This window comes from Neurospora hispaniola, assembly GCF_033458365.1.
Source record: "Neurospora hispaniola strain FGSC 10403 chromosome Unknown B0T23scaffold_6, whole genome shotgun sequence".
NCBI lineage: Eukaryota > Fungi > Ascomycota > Sordariomycetes > Sordariales > Sordariaceae > Neurospora > Neurospora hispaniola.
Window position 1 is genome coordinate 1,287,561 of NW_026944411.1, and position 27,944 is coordinate 1,315,504.

General features: G+C 44.1%; 7 protein-coding genes across 7 annotated transcripts; 1 reads left to right on the top strand and 6 right to left on the bottom strand.

The window, feature by feature from the left end:
- Nucleotides 1-1,766: 1,766 nt before the first annotated feature.
- On the bottom strand, nucleotides 1,767-2,454 carry B0T23DRAFT_189723 (uncharacterized protein). The gene is made up of 3 exons (XM_062833203.1): nucleotides 2,217-2,454; nucleotides 2,044-2,150; nucleotides 1,767-1,981 (listed from the first exon to the last, which is right to left on the bottom strand). Exons 1-3 carry the CDS (start codon nucleotides 2,232-2,234, stop codon nucleotides 1,891-1,893), a joined length of 216 nt encoding a protein of 71 aa, XP_062690701.1. The 5' UTR covers nucleotides 2,235-2,454; the 3' UTR covers nucleotides 1,767-1,890.
- A 3,464-nt stretch (nucleotides 2,455-5,918) lies between these two features.
- Nucleotides 5,919-6,774, bottom strand: B0T23DRAFT_322094 (uncharacterized protein; the record flags this gene model as incomplete). Its single annotated transcript, XM_062835277.1, has 4 exons — nucleotides 5,919-6,290; nucleotides 6,360-6,435; nucleotides 6,509-6,552; nucleotides 6,586-6,774. The coding sequence occupies 4 exons, from the start codon at nucleotides 6,772-6,774 to the stop codon at nucleotides 5,919-5,921; spliced, it is 681 nt and encodes a 226-aa protein (XP_062690702.1).
- Nucleotides 6,775-8,119: 1,345 nt separating this feature from the next.
- Nucleotides 8,120-8,589, bottom strand: B0T23DRAFT_406272 (uncharacterized protein; the record flags this gene model as incomplete). The annotated part of the gene is made up of 3 exons (XM_062839097.1): nucleotides 8,120-8,251; nucleotides 8,292-8,361; nucleotides 8,432-8,589. 3 exons carry the CDS (start codon nucleotides 8,587-8,589, stop codon nucleotides 8,120-8,122), a joined length of 360 nt encoding a protein of 119 aa, XP_062690703.1.
- Nucleotides 8,590-20,223: 11,634 nt separating this feature from the next.
- On the bottom strand, nucleotides 20,224-22,147 carry B0T23DRAFT_189946 (2-methylcitrate synthase mitochondrial precursor). Its single transcript, XM_062833205.1, has 2 exons — nucleotides 22,000-22,147; nucleotides 20,224-21,836 (listed from the first exon to the last, which is right to left on the bottom strand). Exons 1-2 carry the CDS (start codon nucleotides 22,048-22,050, stop codon nucleotides 20,475-20,477), a joined length of 1,413 nt encoding a protein of 470 aa, XP_062690704.1. The 5' UTR covers nucleotides 22,051-22,147; the 3' UTR covers nucleotides 20,224-20,474.
- B0T23DRAFT_189883 (uncharacterized protein) lies at nucleotides 21,992-22,902 on the bottom strand. Its single transcript, XM_062833204.1, has one exon. The coding sequence runs from the start codon at nucleotides 22,690-22,692 to the stop codon at nucleotides 22,078-22,080; it is 615 nt and encodes a 204-aa protein (XP_062690705.1). The 5' UTR covers nucleotides 22,693-22,902; the 3' UTR covers nucleotides 21,992-22,077.
- A 465-nt stretch (nucleotides 22,903-23,367) lies between these two features.
- Nucleotides 23,368-25,939, top strand: B0T23DRAFT_384395 (isocitrate lyase). Its single transcript, XM_062837475.1, has one exon. It carries the CDS (start codon nucleotides 23,730-23,732, stop codon nucleotides 25,584-25,586), a length of 1,857 nt encoding a protein of 618 aa, XP_062690706.1. The 5' UTR covers nucleotides 23,368-23,729; the 3' UTR covers nucleotides 25,587-25,939.
- Nucleotides 25,672-27,420, bottom strand: B0T23DRAFT_189996 (NAD(P)-binding protein). The gene is made up of 3 exons (XM_062833206.1): nucleotides 27,079-27,420; nucleotides 26,859-27,000; nucleotides 25,672-26,764 (listed from the first exon to the last, which is right to left on the bottom strand). Exons 1-3 carry the CDS (start codon nucleotides 27,126-27,128, stop codon nucleotides 26,108-26,110), a joined length of 849 nt encoding a protein of 282 aa, XP_062690707.1. The 5' UTR covers nucleotides 27,129-27,420; the 3' UTR covers nucleotides 25,672-26,107.
- Between the last annotated feature and the right edge of the window lie 524 nt (nucleotides 27,421-27,944).

The following is a 27,944-nucleotide window of genomic DNA, read 5'->3' on the forward strand; positions in this document are numbered from 1 at the left end:
GTCCGATGGCCCCTTCATAAGCGCATCCAACCGTCGAACGCCAAACACTAAGTCAAGCTGTCCGCTGTTCATCATCCATCTTCCATGAGCGCTAGCGGTGCAAAGGAAGTTGAGGAATGCGGGCGACTGGGGAGGGAAGGTTGAAAAATTAAGAATATAAGGGAACAGGTACCCGAGCATCACAGTCGATCCCATCTAGAACCAGGCCTCCGGCTCGGTTCGACATGGTTTAACACGTCAAGTTGTTATTCATCCAAGCGAGCCACTTCAGCCATCGCTTCAGAGGAAAGAGATGAAATTATGAACGGCAACTTGACTGGGTTGGAATAAAGAATCATCCCAGCTCCCAGGTGGGCAATGACCGATAAGGTCCACGCTTTTCCACGCTTGAGCTGTTGATCAATGTTCGGTTATCAACAACGGTCATGTACTACTACGCTACACTGGTTCACGAAATATGTAGAGACGAGCAGGGACTAGGGGAGTTGGTAAATGAGTCGTGTTGGCTCTAGGTTAGTCTTGGGACTTTTTTCGGTCAAAGGACGCTAAGACTAGACCCAACTGGCTGTTCCACCCAACAATTGCTCTTCGTACGCACCTAGTCTAGGCTGGGGAGACACTGTGATAGAAGCGGCGTCTCCTCCGTCTTGTCTCATTTGCCCTGTCTACAAGACAACCCTAATACTCAATGAGACCTGTACTGTACCGTACCGAGAGGCTGAGTCGTCGGCTAGCCGTGTTGAGGCAAAATGTTTGAGGAATCGGTTGGTACGCCAGTCAGTTGGTCAGTCGGTAAGTCGGTGTTCGGACATTTTCGGATACTTTTGCGACTCGTGTTTGGTACGTTTCAACATTTGGATCTTTGATTTCTCGGATTTAGAACGGGTCCTGTAAATGCCCGTGAATTCTAAGACATATGTATGTAATGGAACCCGACTGTTTGGGCGACTGGGCGCAAATGATCACGAGTAAACGAAGCTAGATGGTCAGTTACGGTGAGGATTCGTGGTCTTGGACATTGTATGGGAAAGAACGGTGAAGATTCAACACACGTCCATCAGTATACTGAAAATGTCAGGACGAACGGTCAACATGTATATCTAGACCTTCAAGGATCTGAACCCCATTTGGGGGTTAAACATGCTGGTATTCAAAAACACACTCATACAACCCACTATCAATGATAATGCCGCACCTTCTTGCCTCAAGATAGTCGAAATGTGATGCAGTTGCGAGCTTAGAAGCTACTGCACCCCCCCACCCCCCCAAGCAAGCTAAATGTAATCCTCTCCACGCTCTCCTGCAACCCAGGTGCAATGCTATCAAAAATCGAACAAACAGAAGAAATCAGATAACCAGCCCAAAGGTGGAGCTGCACAAGAGCTCATAAATAACAGACACAAAGACCAAAATCAGACAAAAACAGTAAAAATAAATAGGGGTATTATGACGATGACAGATGGCCGTCCCTGAAGAACAAAAGGAAAAGAACAAAAAAAAAAAAGTGTTTTTCCCCCAGAACCAAGAATAGAACTTTCGCGAAACTGCGAAGTAGGAGGACGAGTTTGCCGCCGCCGCGTTGAGCCCCAATAATCCAAGCGAAAATGAAGTGCTGAAGCATTTGTGATTCCTTCCAGAAACATGAACGATATCAAATCAGTAACAAAAAGCCGCCCCAGTAGTTTTTGAGCAAGTGTGTCGACGTCCAAGTCGACAATGCCGATAAATCAAAATGAATGACCCATGGCTAACCGTGTGGTTATGGTTGTTGTCTTTTTAAGAGTTGTTGTAGATGAAGAGCCGGGGAGAGTTTGTGATGATTGGTTGGTCATAAAGTCATTCCGTTTGTGAAGGTGATCGTGGTGTCGTCGTTGTTTCGGCGGTTGTTGTTTAATACACCTGGCTCTTGTCGCGTCGAATCATATGTTCCCATGGGACTGCTCCCCTTTGCCTGCTCTTACACTCCCCACAGTCGAAATCTCTAAAGAAAAGGGTGTTAGTATCTGAGTGTCATAATTATGATCCTTTGGAAGGACAACTCACTTCTGCTCAAAGTGAGCTACGTTCGGTTTACACCTCTTGTGGGTGATAGTGTACTCACGACACCAGTGGGACGCTATCCAGCGCATGTGTCGGCAGGCATATTCTCTCTAGCCATGTCATGTCGTATTAGTTTATTGGTATGAGTCGGTAGATGAACAGAGGATGAGACTCACCTGAATATAGTCGCACATAATTCCTAATAGAACCCTAAGCGTGTGCAGAATCTGATAGGACAAGATGTGGCTGGACTGGACTGGACTGGACTGGCACTTTTTGGTTGTTGGAACCTTGGAAACTTCGTACCGTTCCTGAGACGGGGCGGATCGACTCGTTTATGGAGTTGATATGATGTTCATGTGACTGAAGCTATCAAAATAAACGGGTGAAAAAAAGGAAGCGGGAACAATACCCGTTCTTGTACTTGGCGGTCTCCATCATATCCACCATCCAGTTATTGTCTCTCTCCACAACAAACTTCATCAGCCCTACTTCAGAACGCATATGTGCATGGTTGTTGTCGAAGTTGCGAACACGATGTGGTGTCAAAGTGGACACTGGGCTTGCTAGTCAGGCCAGGCCCGGGCATTTTTGCGAAGTTAGGAAGGGTAAGAAAAAGAAACGCAAATGGTTCATGACAAAAGAAAAACTGCTGTCACGATCCGTGGCACAAAGCTATAGTTCCAGAGATCGGGAAAAGGAACGTCGGATCAGGTCTTTGCTTGTCACGTCTTCCCCAAAAAAAGACAGTGCTTACTCTCACACTGTAAGAGGAATAGGTGGGAGGGTACGTAGGTACAAGGGTGTAACGCCTAGGACTGACCAGCTATTTACTTCAAGATCGCTTAGGTACCTTGGTGTATTTCCAGGGCGCCAACTGGCTTGGCTTCGACCTCAACCCAATCATGAACCCTAGCACACATCCTCTGTTGTGTGTCAACCAGTCAGACAAGCACCACCCGAAAAACGACGAGAATGAAAGCGAAGAAAGCCATCTCCGGACCGAGAGCAACAAATATGATATAACTGATAGAAGACATGGCTCTGATGCAAAAGAATACTCATTGTTGCGCTTATCAAAGCCAACGAAAATGCGTACACCGATCATGTCGTCGGGGAAAAAAAAAGGGGGGGGGGGGGGGGGGGGAGTGGTGGGGGGTTGCAACCAAAGTGTATGTTGTAAACGTTGTAGATGTGTACCTAGCGAGGGCTTAGATTCAGGCAGTTCGGACTTTCCTACCTGATGTGGTTGAAGGCGTTCTTCCCTTGCTCACAAGCGCTGCCATAGCACCTCTGACAATGCGTTGCAGCTGTGTTGGACACTCGCCAATGTTCACTGCCTATATGAGTTACAAATAATGTCACTGTGGATTTCGTCGATGGTAACGTCTCGGTAACAAATGGGATGTAACAGCCCCGTTACCACCAACTGAGCCAGATTCGTTGATTTGCACAGTTCAGATATTCCGGTGCTAATGTCAGCGAGGAGCTGTGGAAAAAGACGTTGGGAGGCATTTTGTGCGATCAATTTGGTTTTGGCAGTGGTAACCCAAGACCCCCGGCGTCAAATTCCGGATGTCTACACTCCCGAGCCCGCCACAATTGTAATGGCTAAGGCAGAGACAGCCATATCACATATCACACTCCCGTTTGCAGCCTCTGAAGGGCCGGGATAACAGCGCAGGTAACGGCAATTGGATGGCCTTGTCATGATCGCCGCCCAACGTTCTGATGCTTCCTGTATCAACAAGGAACAGTTGCGCCCAGAAACGCCAGATTGGGTACGCTCCGGCTGGGTATGCAACCAAGTCCAGGGTCATGACCCAGCAGCGCGGGATAAGGAAAAAGAAAGAACTGAAAACGCGGGGGCGCTCCTGTTTGTTTCGACAATGCGGGTTTTAAGTCTCAGGCACGCATGTAAAGTGAGGTGAACTCGACGAAGATCGCAGCCGCCTCATGGGCGTAGGACAATCAGCAAAGGGCGCAATTTCGTCGGTGATTCGAATTCCTCTCGGCAAGACTGGCCTTGCAAGTCCGTCAGATACGAACGGTACCCCTGGTGGCACAAAACGGTTCATGCGCAACGCACATGGTTTAGGTAACGGTTCGAGCGCATTGGGACGTTGAATTCCTGTTTCTAAGCCCACTGCGGAGAAGCCTTTAAGGGAGCGATGGCTAGGATGACGGCTTTGACGCGTTAAAGTGCCCGTAAGGGTCGTTCAATGGACCGCTGGTGCTTGAGCAGCAGCGAGCACAGTCGAGAACAGTGGTTGAGAAGTGATCGTCCGGCCAGCTGGGACATGGGGACATGGGGCAGCCATGACGTATGTACACTGGAAGCAGTCAAGCATGATCCAAGGACAGACCGCAAGTGGCCGTAGCGATCCATCCCAACCGTTGTTGAGTTCAGGCTGTTGCGGAAAGACAGGGCCTGCATGATCGAGCGGGTTGAAACCAGTAGGGTGTGCCGGAAACCATGCTGTCGATGTCTCGGGAGGGTGGCTAGAGACGGTGGGCTCGCCCGTCGTCCAGCGGGCATGGTTTTAGAGTGTCTTGCTTTCCTTTTTCCTTCCTCAGTGGGCTGTTCAGCAACAAGGACAACCCAGAACCATCAGCCAGGCAGATGCTAGTGTGATAAAAAGCGGGCGCAGGCCGTGTCTCTGTCAAAAGCTGAGCTGGGTATCAATATTACCAGGTACCAGGTCTGGTTTGTTTGTCAAGCCACGTGCTGCTCTGGGACCGGAATTTGACCGAGTCAGCTGGCTCCCAGCTATCTGGGTAGGATATCCCATTTGTTTCCATGGCTGGCAATTGAAATGTCGAACGGTGCAATTACCAAGGTGCATTGAAGGCCGTGACGAGCCGTCGAATGTCAACCAAATGCCCCTCGGAAGTGTATAGATGCTCGTCGGTAATGTGGGCGAAGAAAATCCCGTGGACCCATCGATCAGAGGCGTCCGGCTACCGTACACGGCTGAACCATAATTTCGGGTCGGCGGCGCTCTGCAATTTGCGTCGACGTGGGAGTCGAAATTGGGGTGGAACTGTTGATGTGGAAGTGGCGAGAAGAAGGAAGAGAATGGACGTTGTGGTGATGGGAGCTGGGGATGATCTGCAGGCCCGCGGCTCGGGCGTCTGGCACCCAAGCCCGAATGCCGAAGTGATGCTGCTCTCACTGCAGGTGGCGCCTGCCAGCAGGCAATCAGTGCAGCCCCAGATGACAGCGGCCCGGTGACAATCACTGGGCGGCGCACCCAAACAACGTTCTGACGTCTCGCACCACCTTCCATCATTTGAAACGCAAGGAACCTTGAAACTCAACGGGAACACAGGACTTTTATTCAACGTCACAACGTCGATTCGCTCTTTCAGGTCTTTCACCCAAGACATCATCATGTCACTCAACCACCGCCGCTGACGAGACGACTGTTCTCCGCTTGCCCAGAGCGCCAAAGGCAGGATGCACTCAGTCACCACAACGACCGAGTCAAAGAATTGTTGAAGGCTTGGCTGACTTCAGTTCCTCTAGGAGGCACAAGAACTTCATTGCCAAATGCAACAAAAAAAAAAAAAAGAACAAAAGAACAAAAAAAAAGGGAACAACAACAAAGAAAAGCGAAAGAAAAGGCCCCAGCCCACGCAAAGCCAAATATCCGTCAAAGTACAAATGGCTACCTTTTTCTTCCAGTCCTCACTATCACTGGAAACTCGACATCATCCGGCTGTTGTATGCCTGGGCTGCATGCCAGCAGCTATCGCCCATCTCCAATCCTGCTCCAGAAGAAGCCACTACCTCCACCTAACCACTCCGACCACCGCCTCCTCCCAAGCTGAACTTCCAAGGACGAGAATCCCAGAGTCGTGCCACTTTTGGTTCTTTACTTGGTGCAGGGCTTCCAGGCGAGGTTGATCTGCTGAGTGAAAGCGACGGTGGCATCGTCATCGGTGATCTCGCCAACAGCGCTGGAGTTGGAGCTGGTTAGCGCGATGCGGTTGTTGACGTTGAGGATACCGTTGGAGCCGCATGGCGAGTAGATGTAGCTGGCAGTCGGGACCTTGTCGGTCTTGGTGTACACCTGGCCCTCGGCCCAGATGCCGCCACCACTGATGGTGGTCTGGGTGGTGGTAGTGTCTGAAGGCGCCTGGCTAAAGTAGTAGGTGCTGAAGAAGGTGCCGGTCACGCCGGGCTCGAGGAAAGCGTAGCCGTGGTACGTGCTCTCGAGTACGGAGAACTGGAAGCCACCGGGGTACTGCGCATCATTAGTTCCTTGACTCGGTCTGTCGCGTATCAGACATGGTCAAAATGTTGGATGACATACTTTGAGGTTCAGGTGAAGCTGGCAGTTCTTGGTCCTCTCTGTCGGGTTGTACCCTTTGCCGATGTAGACCTGAAATCTATCAAAGCCAAAGGTGATGACCTTGGATTTTTGTCCAAATCAGTATCGGTCGCCAGATTCGATTTACATACTTGGTAGCCTTCCAGGACAGGAAGGTCAACCACACCGTGCTATTCTACACTGCACGGGTGCCGTTGTTACGACGTACCGTCTTGTCCGGAGAGATGCTGGTGGACACGGTGCCTTGCGGGCAGCCGTTGCCGGAGAAGGTGGCGCTGGCGATCTGAATCTGTTTGGGATCCGGACCATCAGCCCAGCCATCGGGAGAGGGCTGGACAACACCCAAAGGTTTGGCGACAGCGAGAGCGGGGAGGAGGTAGGCGACGGAGAAACGCATTTTGGCTGATTGTCAAAGATGATCGTTGAAAGGGATCAAATTGGTCACTTGAGATCAGGAAAGATTTGAGGGCTTTGTGGTTTTAGATGGCTGGAGAAGGCTGCTTTGATGCAGGAAATCAAAGCCATCTCGTCGTGGGATACCGCCGCCCTTTATACTCATGTCGGAGGCGAGCCCGTCTCTTCCTCTTTGGCGTTCTCTTCTGACTTCTTCCTTCTCATCCCCGCGATCAGCTTCCGGAGATAGAGGCTCTTGAAAAGCACCATACATGGCATCCCTGGTTTGGCCACTGTGGTGATGCTAACCTGTCGCCAAGAACGCATGACCTTTCGACTATTCGCACCGGTACCAAGTTGCTTAAGTTTCCTTCAACGCTGACTCGGTCCCAGCCTCAAAGAGATCTCAATCCTTGACTGCCAATATTGATGATTGTTTTGGTTCTCCCGTCCAGAGCCGAAAAGGACCGCGCTAAAACCGATATCTGAGGTTGACAAGACTCATGGGTCGCTGCAGCGAATTTGCGGATGAAGTGAGGTTAAATGAAGCGCATATTAAAGCGGGACATCTGCCTTTTGAAGGGTCACCTCATCAGGATGTCGTACCAAGCTTTGGCCGTGCTGATACGAAGGCTACTGGCCTTTGCTTCCTCACAATATCCCGTCGGCACTTTAGTCTAAAGTTTTGAGGTATCCAGGGACCGTGATTCCCTTTTTACGCTTCCCCAATTCCAGCCTTGCTCAGTAGCTGCAACGCCCAGCTCTTCCATCTTTGATCGAGACCATATCGTCTGATCATGGTTCTTTGTGTGGTTCACGAGGGCCGATGTAACCTGGCAGCGTGAATACCAGATCCGGTCGCTGGGGAACAACCTCTATGTCAACAACATTCCGGAAGGATGTAACACACCCCGTCGCAGCGTGACACCTGCGTGCCGTTCCCATGGTGTTCTCTACGAAGTCTGGGGCTATCGAATAGCTCGAACGTAGAGACCTGCGACTATTTTCAGGTAGGGACAAAGGGAATTAAAGGGTATTTCTCGGCACGTTCAACAACACTTTTCCAAGTCAACTGACTCTCGATATTGATGCTATTTTTACTTTCGTTGAACACTGCACTTTATCTGCCACTGGTCAAGAACTATACTCAATATATCGGCGTGCTGCGTTCGCCAGGCATGACAGCCGAGTTGCTCCCTCTGTTTCGGCCGACAGATCATATCTAGGCTTTTAGTTACACGCCACAGTTCCTTGGTCCTACTGGTGTCGACCTCTTGTGGCCATATGTGCCGGACGATACAGCCATAGCCACCATTGCTTGACGGCTCCATCTTCCGGAACCTGAACACTTACATAATTCGCATCTTGAAATGGCACCATTGGCCAGTGGTAACGACCAAACCAACACAAGTCCTTTGAGAAGCTTCAACACCGTCTCTCTTTGCTACCTTGGAAAGTATTCCGTTCCTAAGCCCGTTTACCTAATAGGCAACAACATGGCCGCTATGGTACAATACTTACTATTCTTCGGACGAACCCCCGGGGGACTCCCAGGACGTCGTGGCGTGGGTTTGAGGACGTTATCGAGGTCCTTCATTGTTTGTATTCTCTTGGCTCCACTCGGGGCAAGGATAGGAGAGGTGTAGAATCGAAACACTCACCTCATCTCTGACTTCGCTAGTATACACAGGCCGGTCCTAACGCCGGTGCATCCACTGGAAAGATAGTACCCAAAAAACATCGTATCAGCATATCCTGCAATCACATACTCCTCCTCGGGGTCATGGCCGTGGTTCTTCCATGTGCCTGAGCCCTGCATCTCGGTTGCAGGAGTTTTGCACTTTACAGTTTTACGCCTCAGCCACTTCCGCTCTTTCTTGGCTGCTTAGAGGTATCCTGCTCATTCTTGGAACATGGGGGAATGCGTGACCTACATGTTCTGCTTTGTGATGCCTCCCACCACCCAAGAGAAGCTTTTTCCGTGTTACAGGTACCCAAAAGGCTTGTAGCTATCCCGTCGATGCTACTCTTTCAAAATACCTGGGACTATACTGCTGTAGGAGGGAGACAAAAATAGCTACACATAGATTGGGACTGGCAAACGGGTTAGGGTGAGATGGTGGCTTGCGCGCCCACCGGGTACGGATCGATGAACCCTCACCGGAGAGTAAAAGTCTCCAAAGCTTTGAAGGAGACCAGAGCAGTTAAAGAACAACAGACTACCTACAAACCCGCGCAGCTATCTGACACATGGTTGATGATTGGTCTGTAAGAGTTTCTAGATTGTGCAAATTGGAAAGCTAATGAGGAATGATTGTAGTTATATTTCTTCTCGATCTGATTTCCACGCGAGTTTCCCTATGCTCCCAAACAACTTGAAGGTAAGTATTTGACCAAGACGCAAAGAAGCTGATCAGCTCGAGACTGAGACCAAGGTATGGGTGAGGTCGGAACGGCTACGCTAAGCGTCTTCTCCTGGTATTCCAAGGAAGCTACTATTGAATAGCAATCCAATGCTCACAAGTTGAAGCTGAGCACAACCATAACCACGAACCATAGATCAGCGATTTGAGAACCATGACAGAAAAAAAAAAAAAAGAAAAAAAAAGGAAAGAAGAAAGAAGTACCTCCGGCTGGTTGTTACAGTTGCAAGGGGTAAGTGGTTTCATGCTCTCTTTATTACTGTCCTACTTAGAGTAAATATTATGCTTGCATACATTGCAAATATCTCCAGCAGTCTAGACACAACACTCGATAGCAATTTTCCACATCTTTTCTTGCTCAAACCTTATGCTCACTTCCAACTTCTCCCTTCCCCCTCTTCTAATGACCCCTAAACAACAGCTTCCTCATTCTTTCCCGCCAAAGCTATTCGTTCCTTCTTCTCGAAAGCTCCATCCAAGTTTAGCTTCTCATGGTCACCCCTGGATTAAAACGACTAAAAAGTTACCTATGCACATAGGTACAACGATGATCACTGGCGCATAACCATCGAGTGAAACCCATGGTTCCCTCAACCCTGGCTCAGTCTCACTCGTGTCATTGGTCGTACACTACAAACAGGTGCAATACCACGTTGATCATTCGATGATCCGGGACGCTTTGGCCGAGACCTGGAGGGTGTGAGGGGTGCGGGGGATCTGTAAAAGCTTCGACGTTGCATTGTGAGACAAAGGGTCCCCGTTGGGGAGGGGAGCAGAGTTGGAGAAACAACAGGACAGAGTTGGGGAAACGACAGGAAACCTGACCCCCTCCCCAACGGGTAGAGCTTGTTTTCGTAATACCTCTCTAAAGGTACCTATTAAGCATACAGATCAATGCTGGAAAGTTTGTTAGCGTGTTACCCGCCCCACATTATTCAACAGGGGGGGTTGCAAGCTCGGACACATTTATCTACAGCCTCTAATTGGCTGAAATCGCTTAATTTCAAAGTGAGAAAGAGTTAACAGACAATATAGAAGCTCTTACATACACACCCTTTATTTCGCCAGCCGGGGTACTAAAATCACCCAAATTATTACTTATTACCTTCTATAATTGGTAAAGTTATAGTGTACTTATAGGGTATTCGAATTTATTTAACTAATTAGATTTTAGGATTACTCGTTAAAACAATTAGTAAATTAACAATTTTTCTAAAAATTATAATTCTGATTAGAAGTATATAGATTACCTAGATTACCTAGATGGATTTAAAAAGTAGTGTAAATACTGGATTTTGATTAGAATCGACGAAATTTGAAATTCTAAAAGTAAATGTTTACTTCGCGTACCTACTACCTTCTAGCCTATGTACGTAAAAAAAAAATAAATAATTAGTTAATTATATATAACCTTTTCCCGCCCTTTTTCTTTTAAATTTACTTTTTTATATATAACCCTTTTATTAACCCTCTTTTATTTTAGTACTCTATTAATTCCCCTAGATTATTAACCCCCTTTAAGAATTTTAATATTAAAATAAGGATAATAATATTAAATATAATAATAAGGAGAGTTTTATTTATATTAGTGATTTTAATTGTAGTTATAGTAAGTATAGTACCAACGGCGGTAGTATAGTTAATCTGTTATATAATGTGTAGATTCTTCTATTTAACTTTGTATAGGGTAAGGTATTTAGAGTACGTTGTACTACTAATATTAATTAGTTTATGTCACAGGGTTAGCCTGTGTGCCTTATGCCTAGTGCCAGCGTACAGCAGCTTCTAAGATTGCCGTACACTGTCATCACCGCCGGCAAGCCGACTATTGCCGGTAGCTGATTGGTCAGAACGCTGCTTGCCGCGGGTCTATTAGACCCGCCGCCGGTTGCCTTTATAAGGCCAGCCTTCTAAGCATTCGGCTATACTTCTCTTCCTTTCTCCTTCGTATAATTATGTATAATTATATTTACTATTTACCCTTTGCCCGTGATAGTTAATTACACCTTTTAATTATTATATTTATAGCGCAAACCTATTTTCTTTCATCGTATTATTAATTCTCAATTAGCGTGCGTGTAGGAATCGCCTCGCTTGTCGAATCGCCGAGTCTAGCACCCCAAACACCGACAGTCGTAAATTACAATAATCGTAATTATAATCTCGCTCTCTTTATTTAGTAAATAAGGGTAAGCACTCTTTATTTAAAGGATAAGAGACTACTTCGTACGATTACCTTTCTTATATTTTACAACGAGAATAGTAATTATATATCCTTCTCTCCTATTAATAATACCGACGATTTTATTAATTTCAGTACCCCTCTTAAGAGTATACTATTTAATTTGAACGATATTTATAAAGTATTTAATAAAATTATTAATACTACCGATATTACCGTTTATTAAACCGTATTCGTCGAACTCCTTCCCTTAATAATAATTAATAATCTTTTTATTAGTATTAGTAATAATAAGGAAAAGAAAATTATCCCTCGTACTTACCTTAATATAATTAATATTATTATTTAGGACCCCGCTTTCTAATTAATTATCGCCCCGCTTAGTCGCCTTCATTATAATAATCTTATTTAATACGAAGATGTTACTATTAATTTTGAATATAGTAAGGATGAATTAAAGATTGCTTGTAAAGTAATTACTAGAGTTTAAAATAATTTCGATTAGAAGAACCTCGACTATTTTAATTTAATAGTTAAATTTAATAACCTCTAAAAGAAATACGATAACTTTAATATAGACTATACCGCTTTTAAATTTTATAGCGCTAATATTCGGTCCCTATTCGATAATTTTAATAAAACTACCGGTATTAATACTAATAAAATATTATTTTTAAAGTAGATTATAAAGAACCCGCCGATTTTCACCGGCAAGGAGAATGTTAGTACGGCCCGTAGATATAAGATTTTTAAAGTATAGTATTTCTATATTTTATTTTAATAGAAGTACGACCCCCTCCTTTATATTAATAAGGATATTAAAATTATTTGTACTACTATATTATTAGGTCCCGAAATCTTATTTAGTATTTAAAATAATTTGGATATTATTTAGAATAGAGGAAATGTGGATTTTTAATATTAAAAGACCGGTATTGAATTTATAGAATATTTAATTACCTATTTCTAGAATATTAATTTAAAGATAGACGTTAGCCGTCGTTTTAAAGAATTTTTTATAAAGAATATATCTTTTATAGAATTCGAATTGGAGTTTACTAATTTAATAAACCTCTATAGCCTTAATAACTCTATAAAAGTTTACTACCTATATAATAAAATTAATAAGCGCCTCCGTAACGCTCTCGCGTATTACGACCTTCCCGAGGTTAACGATTTTAAAAAATAGTTTACAATCTATTGTATTATTATAGGTAATTTAGAAGACGCTAATTACCGCTATAAAATAAATATTCGTATTTTCGGTAACGGCGCCCTTATTAATAATAATTTTAGTAGTACTAATACTAATACGGGTAATATTAATTCTTATAATATTAATAATATTCCTATTAGCTAGGGTAGTAATAAAATAGACTTCAACGCCGTTAACCTTACCGTTTTTATTTATAAGAATATTCTCAACTAACGTACCTATAAAGGTAAATGCTACTATTATAATAGTAATAATTATATTGCTTATAATTACTTCGCCTCGGTTAATTATAATTCTTAAAGTCTTTAATATAATAAGGGTAAGAAGAAGAAAAGTAGAGGTAAGGGTTGCTATAGTAAAGAAGAGGTCCGCGCTATTAGAGCCGTGCCTGTTGCTAATATTATTATTACTACTCCCGCTGTAACCCCTACTACTATTATTACCGCCGGCGACGAATACTATAATAATCCGGAAAACGTTTAGCCTCTATACCTAATTACGTATAAAAGCCTTCCTTATTGTTATTATAGAAATAGGTTTTAAATTCTATAGAGTTAGAGGGTTTGGAGGAGGTTAGAATATAATTATTAAATAGTTCTACTTCCCTAAATTTAATACTCTTATTTTCTTATATTATAATTGGATTGTACAAAGATTATTATATTACCCTTATCGATTTTGGCTATTCCGTATTCGCCTTTATCGACTATTCTTTTATAATTAAATATAACCTTCCCCGTTTTCGCCTCCGCCGGGTAAAGAAGTTCGTCCTTATTAATAGGGTAATTAAAGGTATTATTTTTAAAGGAGTAATAGTTAAACTCCGGATTAGATATTATAGTAAAATAATTACTTTTTTAATTTATAATATTTTAAAGAACTATCCGGTAATTTTAGAATTCCCTTAAATATAATACTATAAGTCCGAAATTAATTACGACTGGTATAGAATATATTTTATTAACTCTATTTATTAAAGTTATTATTTACCTATTAACCTTCCTAAGGATTAATTAATAGCGCTGAGAGTTCTTACTAACTAAGTTTCGATCGTAGCCGTCCGTAGTAAGAACGCCCCATTTTATTAACTAGCCCCGAAGTACGAAGCCATTCCTCCCGCCCAGAGGATACTAATTATTAATTTTATTTAAATAGAATTAATATCGCTACTACTATTATAAATATTAGTAGCGAACCTAAGGAGTAAAACTATTTACTCTATTTAAATAGAATTACTATTATTGCCGCTACTACCATTTCTTATAATAAGGAATAAGAAGGGGACCTTATTTATTTTTTAAGATAGTTATTAATTTATTTCGCCCCTTATTAAAGCGTTAATAGTTAATAGAGCCGGATTTAAAATTAATATTATAAATATAGCGGCCCTTCTTATTAAAATTAAGAGCCTAATATACTATAACCCCTATATTTATCTAAACGGTTAATATATTTCTGTAGGTATAAAACACCCCTGTACCGGTTGTTACTATAATTTTAATAAGATTTTTTCTATTAAATTAAATAATATTAAAGAACTCAACGCGGCTACTTTCAATTTCGCCTGCGAATCCCAATGTTTATAGCCGTATATTATAAATTATACCGAACTTAAAAGGTTAGCTGTTGCGGCTAGAATCTGGGATATAAATTTAATTGAAGAAATAATCGTAAATATTATAGCCGGTAATAATTAATAATATAAAGAAAATCTTCCTCCCTTCCTCTACTTCTTTATTAACGATTTAGTTAGCATTTATTTATCCGAAGAATCTTAGGAGGTAGCGGTTCTAATTAAGGTAATCTATTTGATTAGTAATTTCAATTAGAATACATTATTTTATAAGGAGATAATCCGGTAGGTATATTTAATTAAAATCTTTAATAAAAATATAAAGAAGTTCCTTAATAAGGCCGATTACCTAATTAAAATAAGAGACGAGATTATCGCCCTTTTAAGGAAGTTAAAGGGTCGCCGATATATTAATAAAATAATAATATTCCTCCCTTTCTTAATTAAAAAAATCCTACTTTACTATTTATATAATTATAAAATTAAATTATAGTTAGGGGCGACTCCTCTTAATGTACGGCTGCGTTGTATATTTTTAATAGAGGTTAATATTATTAAGAAGTAGATTGATAATAATTTAAGAAAGAATTTTATCTATTTATTTTAATTTATAGCCGCATCTCCTATTCTTTTAATTAAAAAGCTTAGTAGCAGTATCTATATTTATATTAACTACTATAACGTTAATAATATAATACTAAAATCGTATTACCTTCTATTATTAATTAAGGAGACCTTTAATACGATTTGTTACGTAAAGATTTTTACTAAATTCAATATAATCGCTATATTTAATAGAATTCGTATAAAGGAAGGATATAAATAATTTACCGCTTTTATTATTCGGTTTAGCCTTTATAAATTTATTATCTATCCATTCGGCCTCTAAGGAACTTTAGGGACCTTTTAGAATTATATTAATAATATTCTTTATAATATTTTCAATATATATACGATAGCGTACCTCGATAATATTCTAATTTATTCGAATAATAAAATAAATTATAAAAACCATATTAGGAAAGTCTTATAGCGGATAATCCAAACGGGATTTTAAATTGATATTAATAAGTATAAATTCTATATTATAAAGATAAAATATTTAGGCTTAATTATTATATTAGGAGGATTTAAGATGGACCCCAATAAAGTCTCCGCCGTTGTTACTTAGGAAGTCCTAAAAATTAAGAGAGCGCTATAGTATTTCCTAAGTTTTATTAATTTCTACCGACGATTTATTAAACACTTTTCGATTATCGCTAGCCTATTATACGAATTAATGAAGAAATCGGCTAATTAGTAATAGATTAACTAATATTAGAAGTCCTTTAAAGCCCTTAAAAAGGCTTTTAATAGTAATTTAGTACTTCGGATCTATAATTAGTCTAAATAGACCATCGTTAAAACGGATACCTTAAATTGGGTTTATAGTAGTACTCTATCCTAATATAATAAGAAGGGAATTTTATACCCGATTATTTATTTTAATTAGTAATACTCTTCGGCTGAATATAATTATAATATTTATAATAAGGAATTATTTACTATTATTAAAGCCCTTAAGGAATAGCGCCCCGAATTAGAAGGTACTTAAAAACTATTCGAAGTCCTTACTAACTATAAAAGTTTAAAGATTTTTATAATTAATAAATAATTCACCCTCCGTTATATATATTAGTTTTAATTCCTCTCCTATTTTAATTTTATAATTAAATACTACCCTAAATCCTTATAAGTACGTCCCAACGTATTAAATAGGAAATTAGAGTATTTATTTAAGAATAAAGTTAATAAAAGGTTATTAGCTAAAAATAAAGTCTTATTCAATTATAATATTTTTATTAATAGAGCGTTTATTTTAGAGAATAGAAATAAGGAGGTCGATATTAATACCGAATATATTTGTAATTTAAAGGTATTAGACGAGAAATTGATGGATGACTTAGTAGTAAAAGGTTATAAAAGGTCGACGATACTTTAAGATATTATTATATATTTATTGGACCCTAACCGTCGAATATAATTTAGGGAAGTTAAAGACTATATAAAATAAGTCCCCTTCGTTAAATATTAAACGATTTAAAGACGAACGTACTTCCGTAGCGCCGTCTTTATCGACCTTACTAATATAGAATTCTATCTTTCACTCCTTTAATATATTTATAATTCGCTAACCGCCGGGTATTTAAATTGTAAAAAGACCTATTTATTACTATTTTAATCCTTCTTTTAATTAGGAATATACGCTACAGTCCGGTCGTATTATAAAGTTTATTTAGTATATATTAAGTCTAAATTATTATAATACCCCCCTTATAACTTTTTAAAACCGTTAGCAGTACTATTTATACTATAGAAGGATATTTCAATTAATTATATTACCCCGCTTATACCCTACTTATATTACGGATAGGAATTTAAATATATTGCCGTTATTATCGACCGGCTTATTAAAATATAGTATTATATTTCTACTATAGGTTTAATAGCGGAAAAATTAGTAGAACGCTTTATAGAGAGAATTTATAGTATTTATAGCCTATTGGATTCTATTATCTTTAATTATAGTACTTAATTTATTTCGTAATTCTAAAAAACCTTATTATTATAATTGGAGGTCGCCCTTAAACCCTCCTCTACTTTCTACCCCGCTATTAATAGTTAGACCGAATATATTAATATTAAGATAGAAAAGTACTTTTACCTTTATATTAATTAGATATAAGACGATTAAATAGATTAGTTACTAATTGTAAAATTCGTTAGGAATAATTTAATTTTTAAAATTACTAATATTTCCCCCTTCTTTATTAATTATAACTTCTACCCTCGTATAGGTATTAAACTGGCTAAATTATACCCGTTAAAGATATTAGTAGTATAATAAATTAAATATTTTAAAATTAATAAGTTAGTTAACCGATTTAAATAAATTTTAAACTTTATTACGAATTAAGCCCGGTAAATATAATAACGCTATAAAGATAATACGAATATCTAACGGACTAATATACCGAAATATAAAAAGGGAGATAGGGTCCTACTTAATACTAAGAATTTCAATACCGGCCGTCCCTATACTAAATTTATACCCCTCTTCGAAGGACCGTTCAAAATTATTAAAATAGATAGTTATCGAATTATATTTAAATTTTTAATTAATATAAAGTATAGCCTAATATTCTATATTAATAAAATTAAATTATAGGACGAATAAAATCTTCTAAAATAAATAAATATAGAGGAATAAAATATTCGTACTAACTACGGCCAAACTATAAAGAAGACTGATAATAGGGAGGATTCGGTAGAATATAAATTCGAAAAGATTAATAAATATTAAAAAAATAATAAGGGCCGTTAGGAATATTTTATTATTTAGGTATTTCTATATATACTATTATAATAATTGTACGCCGATGTATTTATAGCCTCCGACGCTGTATAGGCCTTCTATAACGGATACCTGGAAACGCTATACCTACCGGCCTAGGCGGTAGTGGAGAAAAAGCGGAAGGAGAAAGAGAAGGAGGTAGAATAGGAAGTTTTAATTCTGTAGTGGAAGTTATAATAATAATTACTAGCGGTAGTAAGGATTTTTTAAGAACGGACCGCTTATTTAATAGGGATTTCTATTATTTTATATAATATTAATTAATTATATAATTTCTTTTAGTCTAAGGAAGTATTATAGGGTTAGTTTATGTGCCTTATGCCTAGTACCAGCGTACAACAGCTTCTAAGACTACCGTATACTATTATTACTGCTAGCAAGCTGACTATTGCCGGTAATTGATTAGTTAGAACGCTGCTTGCCGCGGGTCTATTAGACCCGCCGCCGGTTGCCTTTATAAGGCTAGCCTTTTAGGTATTCGGCTGCACTTCTCTTCCTTTCTCCTTTGTGCAATTACGTATAATTACATCTACTATCTACCCTTTGCCCGTGATAGTTTATTACCCTTCTTTAGTTAATTGGATTGCTATTATACATTATTTATTATTAATTATTATTATTAAATTAATAACCTTATTTAAAGTTATCCTTATCCGGCTTTTAAAATCCTACTACACTGTAAGTACTTCGTTAATTATCCTGTTACAGCTGCGTACCGCCCTTATTACTATTGCGAGAACCGCTATCCTCCTTGTTACTGGGTATAAATATTAATTAGTTATAATTATCGATTAATATTATTAAATTATTTTTTATATTATAATTATTTCCTAACGGTAGGAGGAAGTTAGTACCTACTATATACGAAGAGCGCGTTATATATAAAGTACTATATATATATACTAAAATAGAATATAAGGATATTATTGTGTGTTTTAACTTTATTATAAAGTAAGTATATATTTTTTAGTAAGGAGATTATTCGTATTGAAATATTAATATTTGGATAAATAAGTATAATATACGTACTTTTACAAAGCTATCCCTTAATACTATTAAAGCGGTAGACCTCTTTGAATTTTAGTAGAAATAATTGGAATTCTTTTTTAGTATATAAATACCCTAATAAAGTCGAAAAGGTTCCTACCTTAGTATGAATTGTAAAAGTATATTCTTAAATTTACTTCCTATAGATTATATTTAATTTAGGTAGTTATAGAGTAATAAAGTATTTATTGTATAGAGTAACCTATATATATCCCCTTCGATGAGAGAACCCGCCGCCTTCGTTTTAAGTTCGTTTTGTAGTTCGTTAACTTTATTTTATTCGAATAGGAGTTTTGGATTTAGAGTAATAAAATATAGGTAATTAGTATTAATTTAAATTATTAATTTATTACCTTCTTTAAGGATAAGAAAGTAGAAGACTTTATTAAGGTTAAATAGAAGGTATATAGTTGGATATTTTGGGTTTACTTTACAGGTAATTAAAAAAGTATTTTTATTATTTAAAATAAGAAATAGGGGAGGATTAAAAGTGTATTTTATTAATAATATATCCTTCCTTTTTTATTGCAATTTTGGTAGTAGAATCCGAATCGTGTAATTTAGTAAGATAATACCCCCGTTTATAGTTTAAAGTTAATACGGGCATTTATAGCTTAAATTTTTATTAGTACAATTATTGTCCTATAGCTATTGTATTTACTTGATTTTAACCCTATTAAATACGTTTGGAATTGGATAAAGAAGTAGATTGAGTATAAATATTTAATACGGCCGATTGGAAATAGCCTTAAATTTATTATATTATAGGCTTAGGAAGCCGTTCTGTAAGACTACCTTCTACGGCTAGTATATTCGATATTTAGAAGAATTTAGGCAGTTATCGAGGCGAAAGGAGGGTATACTTAATATTAAGGGATGTATCGGCTACGAAATAGTATTCGGATTACCTTGGTTTTAGTATAGTAAATATAATGATTCTCCGTAACTCTTTTCTCCTTGTTCAAGATCTCTGGGCTCTATATGTGCATTTCTATTGGTTTTATTCCCTGTAACCCCCCTTGTCATTCCCCTGTCAAAAACCCCTGTAAGTACCGAGCTAACGAACTTTCCAGGGGTGAACTGTAGAGGTACTGACATGACTATTACGCTCAACACTCACAGTGGGGAAGGTATGCAATCAAACAGAGCCATTACTTCAGATAGCACTTCAGGTGCACCATGCAAGCGCAAACCATACACTATGGTAGTTAACCCAGGGTAACTTGGATTTGTTCTGAGTCTGGACAAAATACACTACACGGAGCTAAGATAGCGAATGCATTATATACCACTTTAACGTCATCGCTAACCCAATTCCAGGACACGGGAGACCAATTGGCGTGCGTATGCCTTACAGCTGGATATTGATCCCAAAAATAACCACAACTTTTATTATTCCTTTCGCGTTCTAACCAAGCCTTTTGATTAATTCGGTCAGATCGGTCAGTCAGTCAGACTTGAGATGTGACTGTAGACGGATGTCATCTTCCGAAGCGCAAGTCGGACAGACGCTTCTACCAAAGGGAAGCAGTCGAGTTCAAGGCCAGAACACTACTATAAATGTAATCGTGAGATCATGGAAGGGAGAAGGAATTAGAAAGTGTTTGCAAATATTTAAACCAACAAAATGAACAATACAAAATGGACGGCCTCGGCAACTCGACCCATTCTCCCAAGAGAAAATGAGACCAACAGGCGACGTCCTAGTCATAATACATACATGCAAGGCAAGTGAATTCGGCGTTCTCGCTCGCTCGCTTCTGTCCTGTGATCCAGAAGAATATCATCGCGACACTGTGTAATCGCTAACAACGACACAACCAACTCCAGGTCGTTCCTTCACATCATTCGTTCAATCTTAACCCGCATTTACTGTCCCTCAACCTGCTTGAGGATACCCTCGAGGTTGATGGACTTGGGTCGCTCAATCGGCAGACCCAGAGCCCTATCCCAGATGAGCTGTGCGAGCGGGCCCAGACCACGCGAGACGCCGAAGGTGGCGGTGTAGTAGAGGGTTTCGTGGAAGCCGTAGTGGTGGAACAGGACGCCTGAGGACGAGTCCACGTTGGGGTAGGGGTTCTTGGTCTTGCCGTGCTGCTTGAGAACCTCGGGAGCAATCTGGCTGTTTTTGAGCACGAGCTGGAAGACGGGGTCGGCCGCAATCTTGGGGCGGGAGGCCGCGTAGTCCATAAGGGCCTCGAAACGGGGATCGGGCTTGCGGAGCACAGCGTGGCCGTAGCCGGGCACGACGCGGCCCGAGTTGAGCGTGTTCCAGAGGTAGCTGCGCACGTCTTCGTCCGTGTAGGAAGAGGGGATGGCCTCCTTCATCTGAAGGATCCAGCGGAGCACCTCCTGGGCGGCAAGACCGTGGAGAGGGCCGGCGAGACCCTGAAGACCGGCGCTGTAGGCGAGGAAGGGGTCGCTCAGAGCACTACCGACTAGGTGGGTGGTGTGTGCAGAGACGTTGCCGCCCTCGTGGTCACCGTGAAGGGCAAGGTACAACCTCAGAAGATCCTGGAAGTTCTCGTTCTCTTTGCCGGGCTTGCCCAGCATGGCAGCAAAGTTGTAAGCCCAATCCTGCTCGAGATCGACCTCTGCGGGGAGAGCACCACCGCCCTTGTACGAGTTCTGGTAGATCTTGGCAGCAATGGTAGGGAGCTTGGCGAGCAGGGAAATGCAGTCATCAAAGGTAGGCTCCCAGTAGTCAGCCTTGTTCAGGCCCTGCTCGTAGGCCTTGGCAAATTTGGAAGTATGGTTGAGGGCCGAGACGGCAATGGCGAACTGGGTCATGGGGTGCAGGTCCTTGGGGAAGCTATCGAGGAGCGTGTTGACAAATTCGGGCAGGGCAGCCTGCTCGGCGAGCTCCCGCGAGAACTGGCGGACCTGGTTGGTGGAGGGGACTTTGCCGGTCAAGAGAAGCCAGAACATGGCCTCGGGCAGCATCTCGGTGCCATTCTTGCCCTTGGGAAGCTCCTTCTGGCAGTCCTTGATGGTGCGGCCATGGAAGCGAATACCCTCGTTGGCGTCGAGTACGGAGCCCTCCCAAATCATGGCCTTGAGGCCGCGCATGCCACCGATTGTGTTCTCGACCTTGACCTCGCCCAGCACCTTGTTCCCATGGGCCTTGACCTTCTTGAAGAGCTCGCGCTTTTCGGGAATGGCCTCCTTGAGCACTGTCTTGAGATCGGGTTCGGCGGTAGCGTAGCCTCGTCGCGAGACACGGGCCTGATTCTGCAGAAGGGGGGATACACATGTTAGCAAGGCTGTCCTGTGCTGCCAAACGCCAAAAGTGGAATTCATCCCAAGACAGGAGATGGGGAATAGCTGGGGAAGGCAAGGGAGAGACAGAGAAAGATCGATGCGATGACCTGACTCGCGTCCGCATAGCACTTACACGGAGGGCTCCACCGAAGGCCCGGGACCCAGTTCTAAGGTTCATGGCCATTTTGAGCTTTGTGTGTGTACCGTATATCTACCAAGCAAAAATCGGAGGGTATCGACGCTGCTGAAGAAGAATAACCAAACAAGAAGAGGTGCCAATTGCTCGATCGACCCTATAAATACTTATGGTCGCACACCGGTCAGTACAACCTCGACAACACATGCGACGACACGCCGCTTCCCGTCTTCCACCGCTGCTCAGGCCGAGGAATGTGGTGGGGTCCCAGCTGGAGCTACCCCAGAAGCGGGCGGGGACACTGGGGCCGCTGAACGCCTGGGGAAATGGGGACAAGCGTGCTGGAAGACAGCTGTCAACATGACGGCAAGAGCGGAGTTCCCTTAGAATGGGGGCATCTGGGAGACAGCGCGGGCAAACTAGGGCAAGGACTCCATCCCGTACCTGAGGCTTTCTGTTTGACAGTCTGGGGAAGTGGAAGCAAGCTGGAAACTGTGGACACTGACTGACTCGTTTAAGTGAGTGTTGTCGCCGTCGCCGTCGTCTTATAATCAAGAGATGGGATTCGCAAGACACAAGCACCCCGAGCAATCTCCAGGAATCGCGTTGCCTTTTTGTCTTTTTTTTTCTCCTCCCAACCAGAGCCCTTAGCGGCTTCCCACGGTCATTCGGCTTGTGACGACGTTGCATCGCCGTGTCTCGTTTGGTCCAACCCCCACGCCAATCCGTCCAGTTTGCAGTCTCACAACCGAGGAAAGCCGTTTCGGCAGCACCCACGGCGGCCACGGCCAGCTTCCTCGAAGGACCTGAAGGATGGTTTCGCTAACAAAATCTGCTTGTATCTCCCGCAGCGGCCTGTTAGTCTGCCCTGGCCAAGGCTGTCCTCCTTTCCTCCAGGCCATGCCCCTCCCTCTCCTCATGGAAAATCGCATTACCCCCTGAACGGCCGATCTGGGGAGATGCGGGGAAGCATGACAGGAGCCATTGGCCAATGACAGGCAAGGTAATCTTCCTCGGCTGTCGCCACTCAGGTTGTATTGTCAGCCGGCGTTTGATGTCCGGAGGAACGGACGTCGCAGGAAGGTGGTGAGGCCGATAGCAATGCCGAGATGGACCTCCCAGTCCTCACTGAATGGACCTCACTCTCCTTTTTATGGACCTCCTCCAAGTCTCATGGCGGGGAGATGGGGACTCGTCGGCGTGCACTGCCCGTGTTGGGTATAACATTGGTCAACTTTGGCGGCCAGGCCCAGGTTATAGCCCAGGTTGTCACGTCACAAGATGTATGGAGATATGGAGTCGGCACCATCGGGGCAGCGTCGGGGAAGGCGGTGGTCAGCCGGGTGTGGCAGGGGGGCGATACTGTATCGCAACCAAAACACGACAAGTTGTCAGACTTGTCTCCTCTTGTCTCCTCCTGCCAACGTAGGACAGGGGCAAGTTAGCTTAATAATTGCCTTGCAGTCTGTCGTTCCCAACTTGAACAACTCTTCACAGAGTCAACAGTCTTGAGATCTTTTTGTTTCCAAACAATCCCACTCAAACCTTTCGTCCTACATTCATTCAGGTACTTACCGCTAGCTGCTACACCACGCTGCCCCGCTCCTTTCCCGGACAACACAGCTGCGCTTCTTAAGAAGAGAAGGCCAGCTTGTGTTTTAAGCCCGCTGCAAAGCAACTGAAAGTACACGAGTCAGTTACCAATTTCACACGCTCTGAAAGCTACAATGCTTCGCAGGGCAATCCCCAGAATCTCCCGGCGAACTGTCCCGGCGCAGACTTCATCCCCCCTCTTCGGTCTTTGCGCCCGCCCTGTGAGAACCAGCACTACCACCTCCGCGCACGCTCGGCTCCTCTCGACATCAGCTGCTAGGATGACCGCTCCCTCGCCTCTGGCTCCTGTTGAGCATCCTTTTTCCTCGACCATTCCTTTTGAGTCCTTCCAGCTTTTGCCCGAGGAGCAGAAAGCCGGCGCCGCCGAAGATGCCCTCCTCCAACAACAGATCAAGGAAGTTGAGGCTTGGTGGGCGTCGCCGCGCTTCAAGGGCATCAAGCGCGACTGGACTGCTGCCGATGTCGTGAGCAAGCGCGGTTCGCTCCAGCAGACTTATACTTCGTCCATCATGGCGCGCAAGCTCTGGAACTTGGTGCAGGAGCGCTACGCCCAGGGCAAGCCCATCCATACCCTGGGTGCCATCGATCCCGTTCAGATGACCCAGCAGGCGCCTCATCAGGAGGTCCTCTACATTTCCGGTTGGGCATGCTCCTCGGTTCTGACTTCCACCAACGAGGTATCGCCCGACTTTGGCGACTACCCCTACAACACCGTTCCCAACCAGGTCCAGCGTCTTCACAAGGCCCAGAGCATGCATGACCGCAAGCAATGGTTCCTGCGCAGCAAGATGACTCCCGAGGAGCGGGCCAAGACCCCTTATACCGACTACTTCCGCCCCATCATTGCCGACGGCGATACCGGCCACGGCGGTTTGACCGCCGTCATGAAGCTTGCCAAGCTGTTCGCCGAGAATGGTGCCGCCGGCGTTCATTTTGAGGATCAGATGCACGGTGGTAAGAAGTGCGGTCACCTTGCCGGCAAGGTTCTCGTCCCCACCGGCGAGCACATCAACCGCCTCAAGGCCGCCCGCTTCCAGTGGGACGTCATGGGCACCGAGAACCTTGTGATCGCTCGCACGGACTCCGAGAGTGGTAAGCTGCTCTCTTCCTCCATCGACGCCCGCGATCACGAGTTCATCCTCGGTGTCGCCGACCCCTCCATCACCTCCCTCGCCGAGACCCTCGCCGACATGGAAGCCCGCGGTGCTCCCGGTTCCGAGATCGACGCCTACGAGGCCGAGTGGGTCAAGAACACGAAGCTCGTCACCTTCGACGAGGCTGCTCTTGCCCACTTTGAGCACCACAACGTCCGCCAGGACCTCTTCGGCACCTACAAGGCCACCATTGCCCAGAACCCCAACATGGGCATCACGGCCCGCCGCGCCCTCGCCCAATCCATCACCCCCGAACACCCCGTGTACTGGGACTGGGACGTGCCGCGCACGCGCGAGGGCTTCTACCACTTCCGCAACGGCATGGCGGCCGCCACCAAGCGCGCCCTCGCCTTCGGTCCCTACGCCGACCTCCTCTGGGTCGAGACGGGCGACCCGTCCGTCGAGGTGGCCACGGAGCTCGGCCGCGCCGTGCGCGAACAGTTCCCTGGCAAGGGTCTCGTGTACAACCTTTCCCCTTCGTTCAACTGGATGGCCCATGGCTTCACCCAGGACACGCTCAAGTCGTTCATCTGGGACATTGCGAAGGAAGGTTTCACCCTTCAGCTCGTCTCGCTCGCGGGTCTGCACAGCACCGCCACCATCAGCAACGAGCTGGCCCGCCGCTACAAGGACGAGGGCATGCAGGCGTATGTTGAGCTGGTGCAGAAGCGCGAGAAGGAGCTCGGTGTTGATGTGCTCACGCACCAGAAGTGGAGCGGCGCTAACTATGTTGATGCCATTCTGGGACACATTCAGAGCGGTAGCTCGAGTAGCAAGAGCATGGGCGAGGGTAACACGGAGAATCAGTTCGTATAAGGGCTTATCAGTTGCTCGGTCGGTCGGGATACAGTACGCACATGACTGAGTGAGGGCATACAAACCTACTAGGCAGTAGGTGATGAGGTCAATGGGGGACTTGCTTGGCGGGCGGCTATTTCGGGTTCGGTTGGTTGGCTCTAGGCGAAGTCTTTGCATGGCATTTCATGGGGCGTCTTGTTCTAATGTTCTTCTGCTATCTTTTTTTTTGGTTATGACAACATAGTCTTCTTCGAACTACACGTGGTTTAGCTGTCTATACGCGGTTGATAGACCCGATGGTTAGTAGTTATACGAAAGGTTTTCGGTACATTCATCCTCTCCTGATAGACGCAATGCATGAGAATAGTTGTACTTTGCATTCTTTCTACAGCTCGCTGCGCCTCTTCTCATATGTATAAACCTCACATCGCGTCGCTTCGTACGTTTACATGTCGGGGGACGCATACTGTTGCTCACTGTGCATATGTACAGAAGACATTTGGTAATCAGAGTCTATGAGGGCTAGGAACCCTTTCTTCTTACTCCTCCAAACTCTCCTTCAGCGCATTATTAACCGGCGCCGTCGTCGCCGGTCCCTCGGGTGTAACATACGCCTTCGTCATGCCGCCATCAACCACCATATCATGTCCGTTAACAAAACTAGCTTCATCACTTGCCAGAAAGACCACCGCCTGCGCCTGCTCCACCGCCTCTCCAAACCTCCCAGTCGGGAAATGAATTTCCCTCCGTAGTCTCTTCGCCTTATCATCACCCAGCCAGTCCTGCAACAACGGCGTGTTGAGGGGAGCCGGACACAAACTGTTAAACCTGAACCCTTCGCGGGCATGCACCATAGCCAACTCGCGCGTCATGGCTAGGACAGCGCCCTTGGAGGCTGTGTAAGCCAGCTGGGGGGTGGCAGAGCCAACGAGGGCCACGACAGAGGCGGTGTTGATGATACTGCCCTTGGTCTTTTTGTGCTTGCGCAGGGACAGGACAGCGTGCTTGCACCCGAACCAGACTCCCTTGACGTTGATATTGTGTGTTAGGTCCCAGATGGACTCGGGGGTGGCGACGGCGTCGTCGTCCTGGCTGTGCATGATGCCGGCGTTGTTGAAGATGATGTCGAGGCCGCCCCAGGGGTCGAGGTGCGAGACCATCTTTTCTACTTGGTCTTCTTTGGAGACGTCGCATACCTAGATCGGGAGCCGAACGGTTAGCTGGCTGGTTCTACCTGGGCCTTGGATAAGAGGGCGGGTTATTCTTGGGGCAGAAATGGATATGACGTACGATGGATTCAACGCGCGATGCGTTCGGCACCAGCTGCTTGACTTTGGCTTCGGCGCGCTGGATGGCTTCGGCGGAGATGTCGGCCATGAGGACGTTGGCGCCCTCTTTGGCGAAGAGGATGCTGGTTTCTAGGCCGATGCCTCTATCGGACGTGGGAAGATGTGGAATTAGCTAATTTGTCCATTTTGGGATGTGTTTTTGGTGTCTAGGCTTGACTTACCCAGCAGCGCCGGTGATGATGGCATTCTTGCCCGCAAGACGTCCAGGCATGATGTATGAGTTTGTTAGAAGATCAAAGTTAAGAATGGTTATGAGGTTCGTCTTGCGTAGGTGAACAAGCTTTCGCGATGTCAGTTTCTTGAGCGAGGACGAGCAGCGGGGCGGTTGATAAGGTCCACAGACAACGTAGCTGAGATCTTAGTAGCGGAGAACAATGACGTTCTAGGGGCCTAGAGAAAGAGCAATGGACAAGAATTTCACAAACTACTAGAGAGCTTCACGGAAATTTTGCCTCGAGTGGCTACCTCTACCTTTGATATGTCTCGCTTTCAGATAGATCCGATGAGAGCCACAAACACATCAAGCTATCAGACGGGACTGGAGGAGGCGGTTGTTGCTGATCCAAACATGGATCCGATAACGGCAAGATTGTAACACACAGGGCGGGGAGAGAGATGTACATCGTGTTACATTCTTGCTCCACCGGAACCACGAATTCGCAGTGTGTCCTTTCGTTTGAGCCATGGCGGCTGCCAGCTGATGTGTGACGCTTGATAAGCATCGTAAGTTCACTGGTGAGTTTTTGATGACTGGATGGGTTACCCTAGAGGTTCGCACTACATGATGGTGTTTCTGTTTGTCAACCTCAACCACCGCCAGTAGGCCAGCAAGGTAAGGTAGGGATGGCCTACCCAAAAGGATGAGGGGTGATGGGGTCCCTGATATGTGTGGGGAACCCCGCCGCCATTAGCTTCGTGGAGATAATGTGGACTCAAGTGGATGGTATCGTGGACATTTCGTCCTGCCGTTATGGTTCAGTTTTCAAAGCTGTTTCGGTTTTGATGGCATGTCGAGCGATTGATCTAT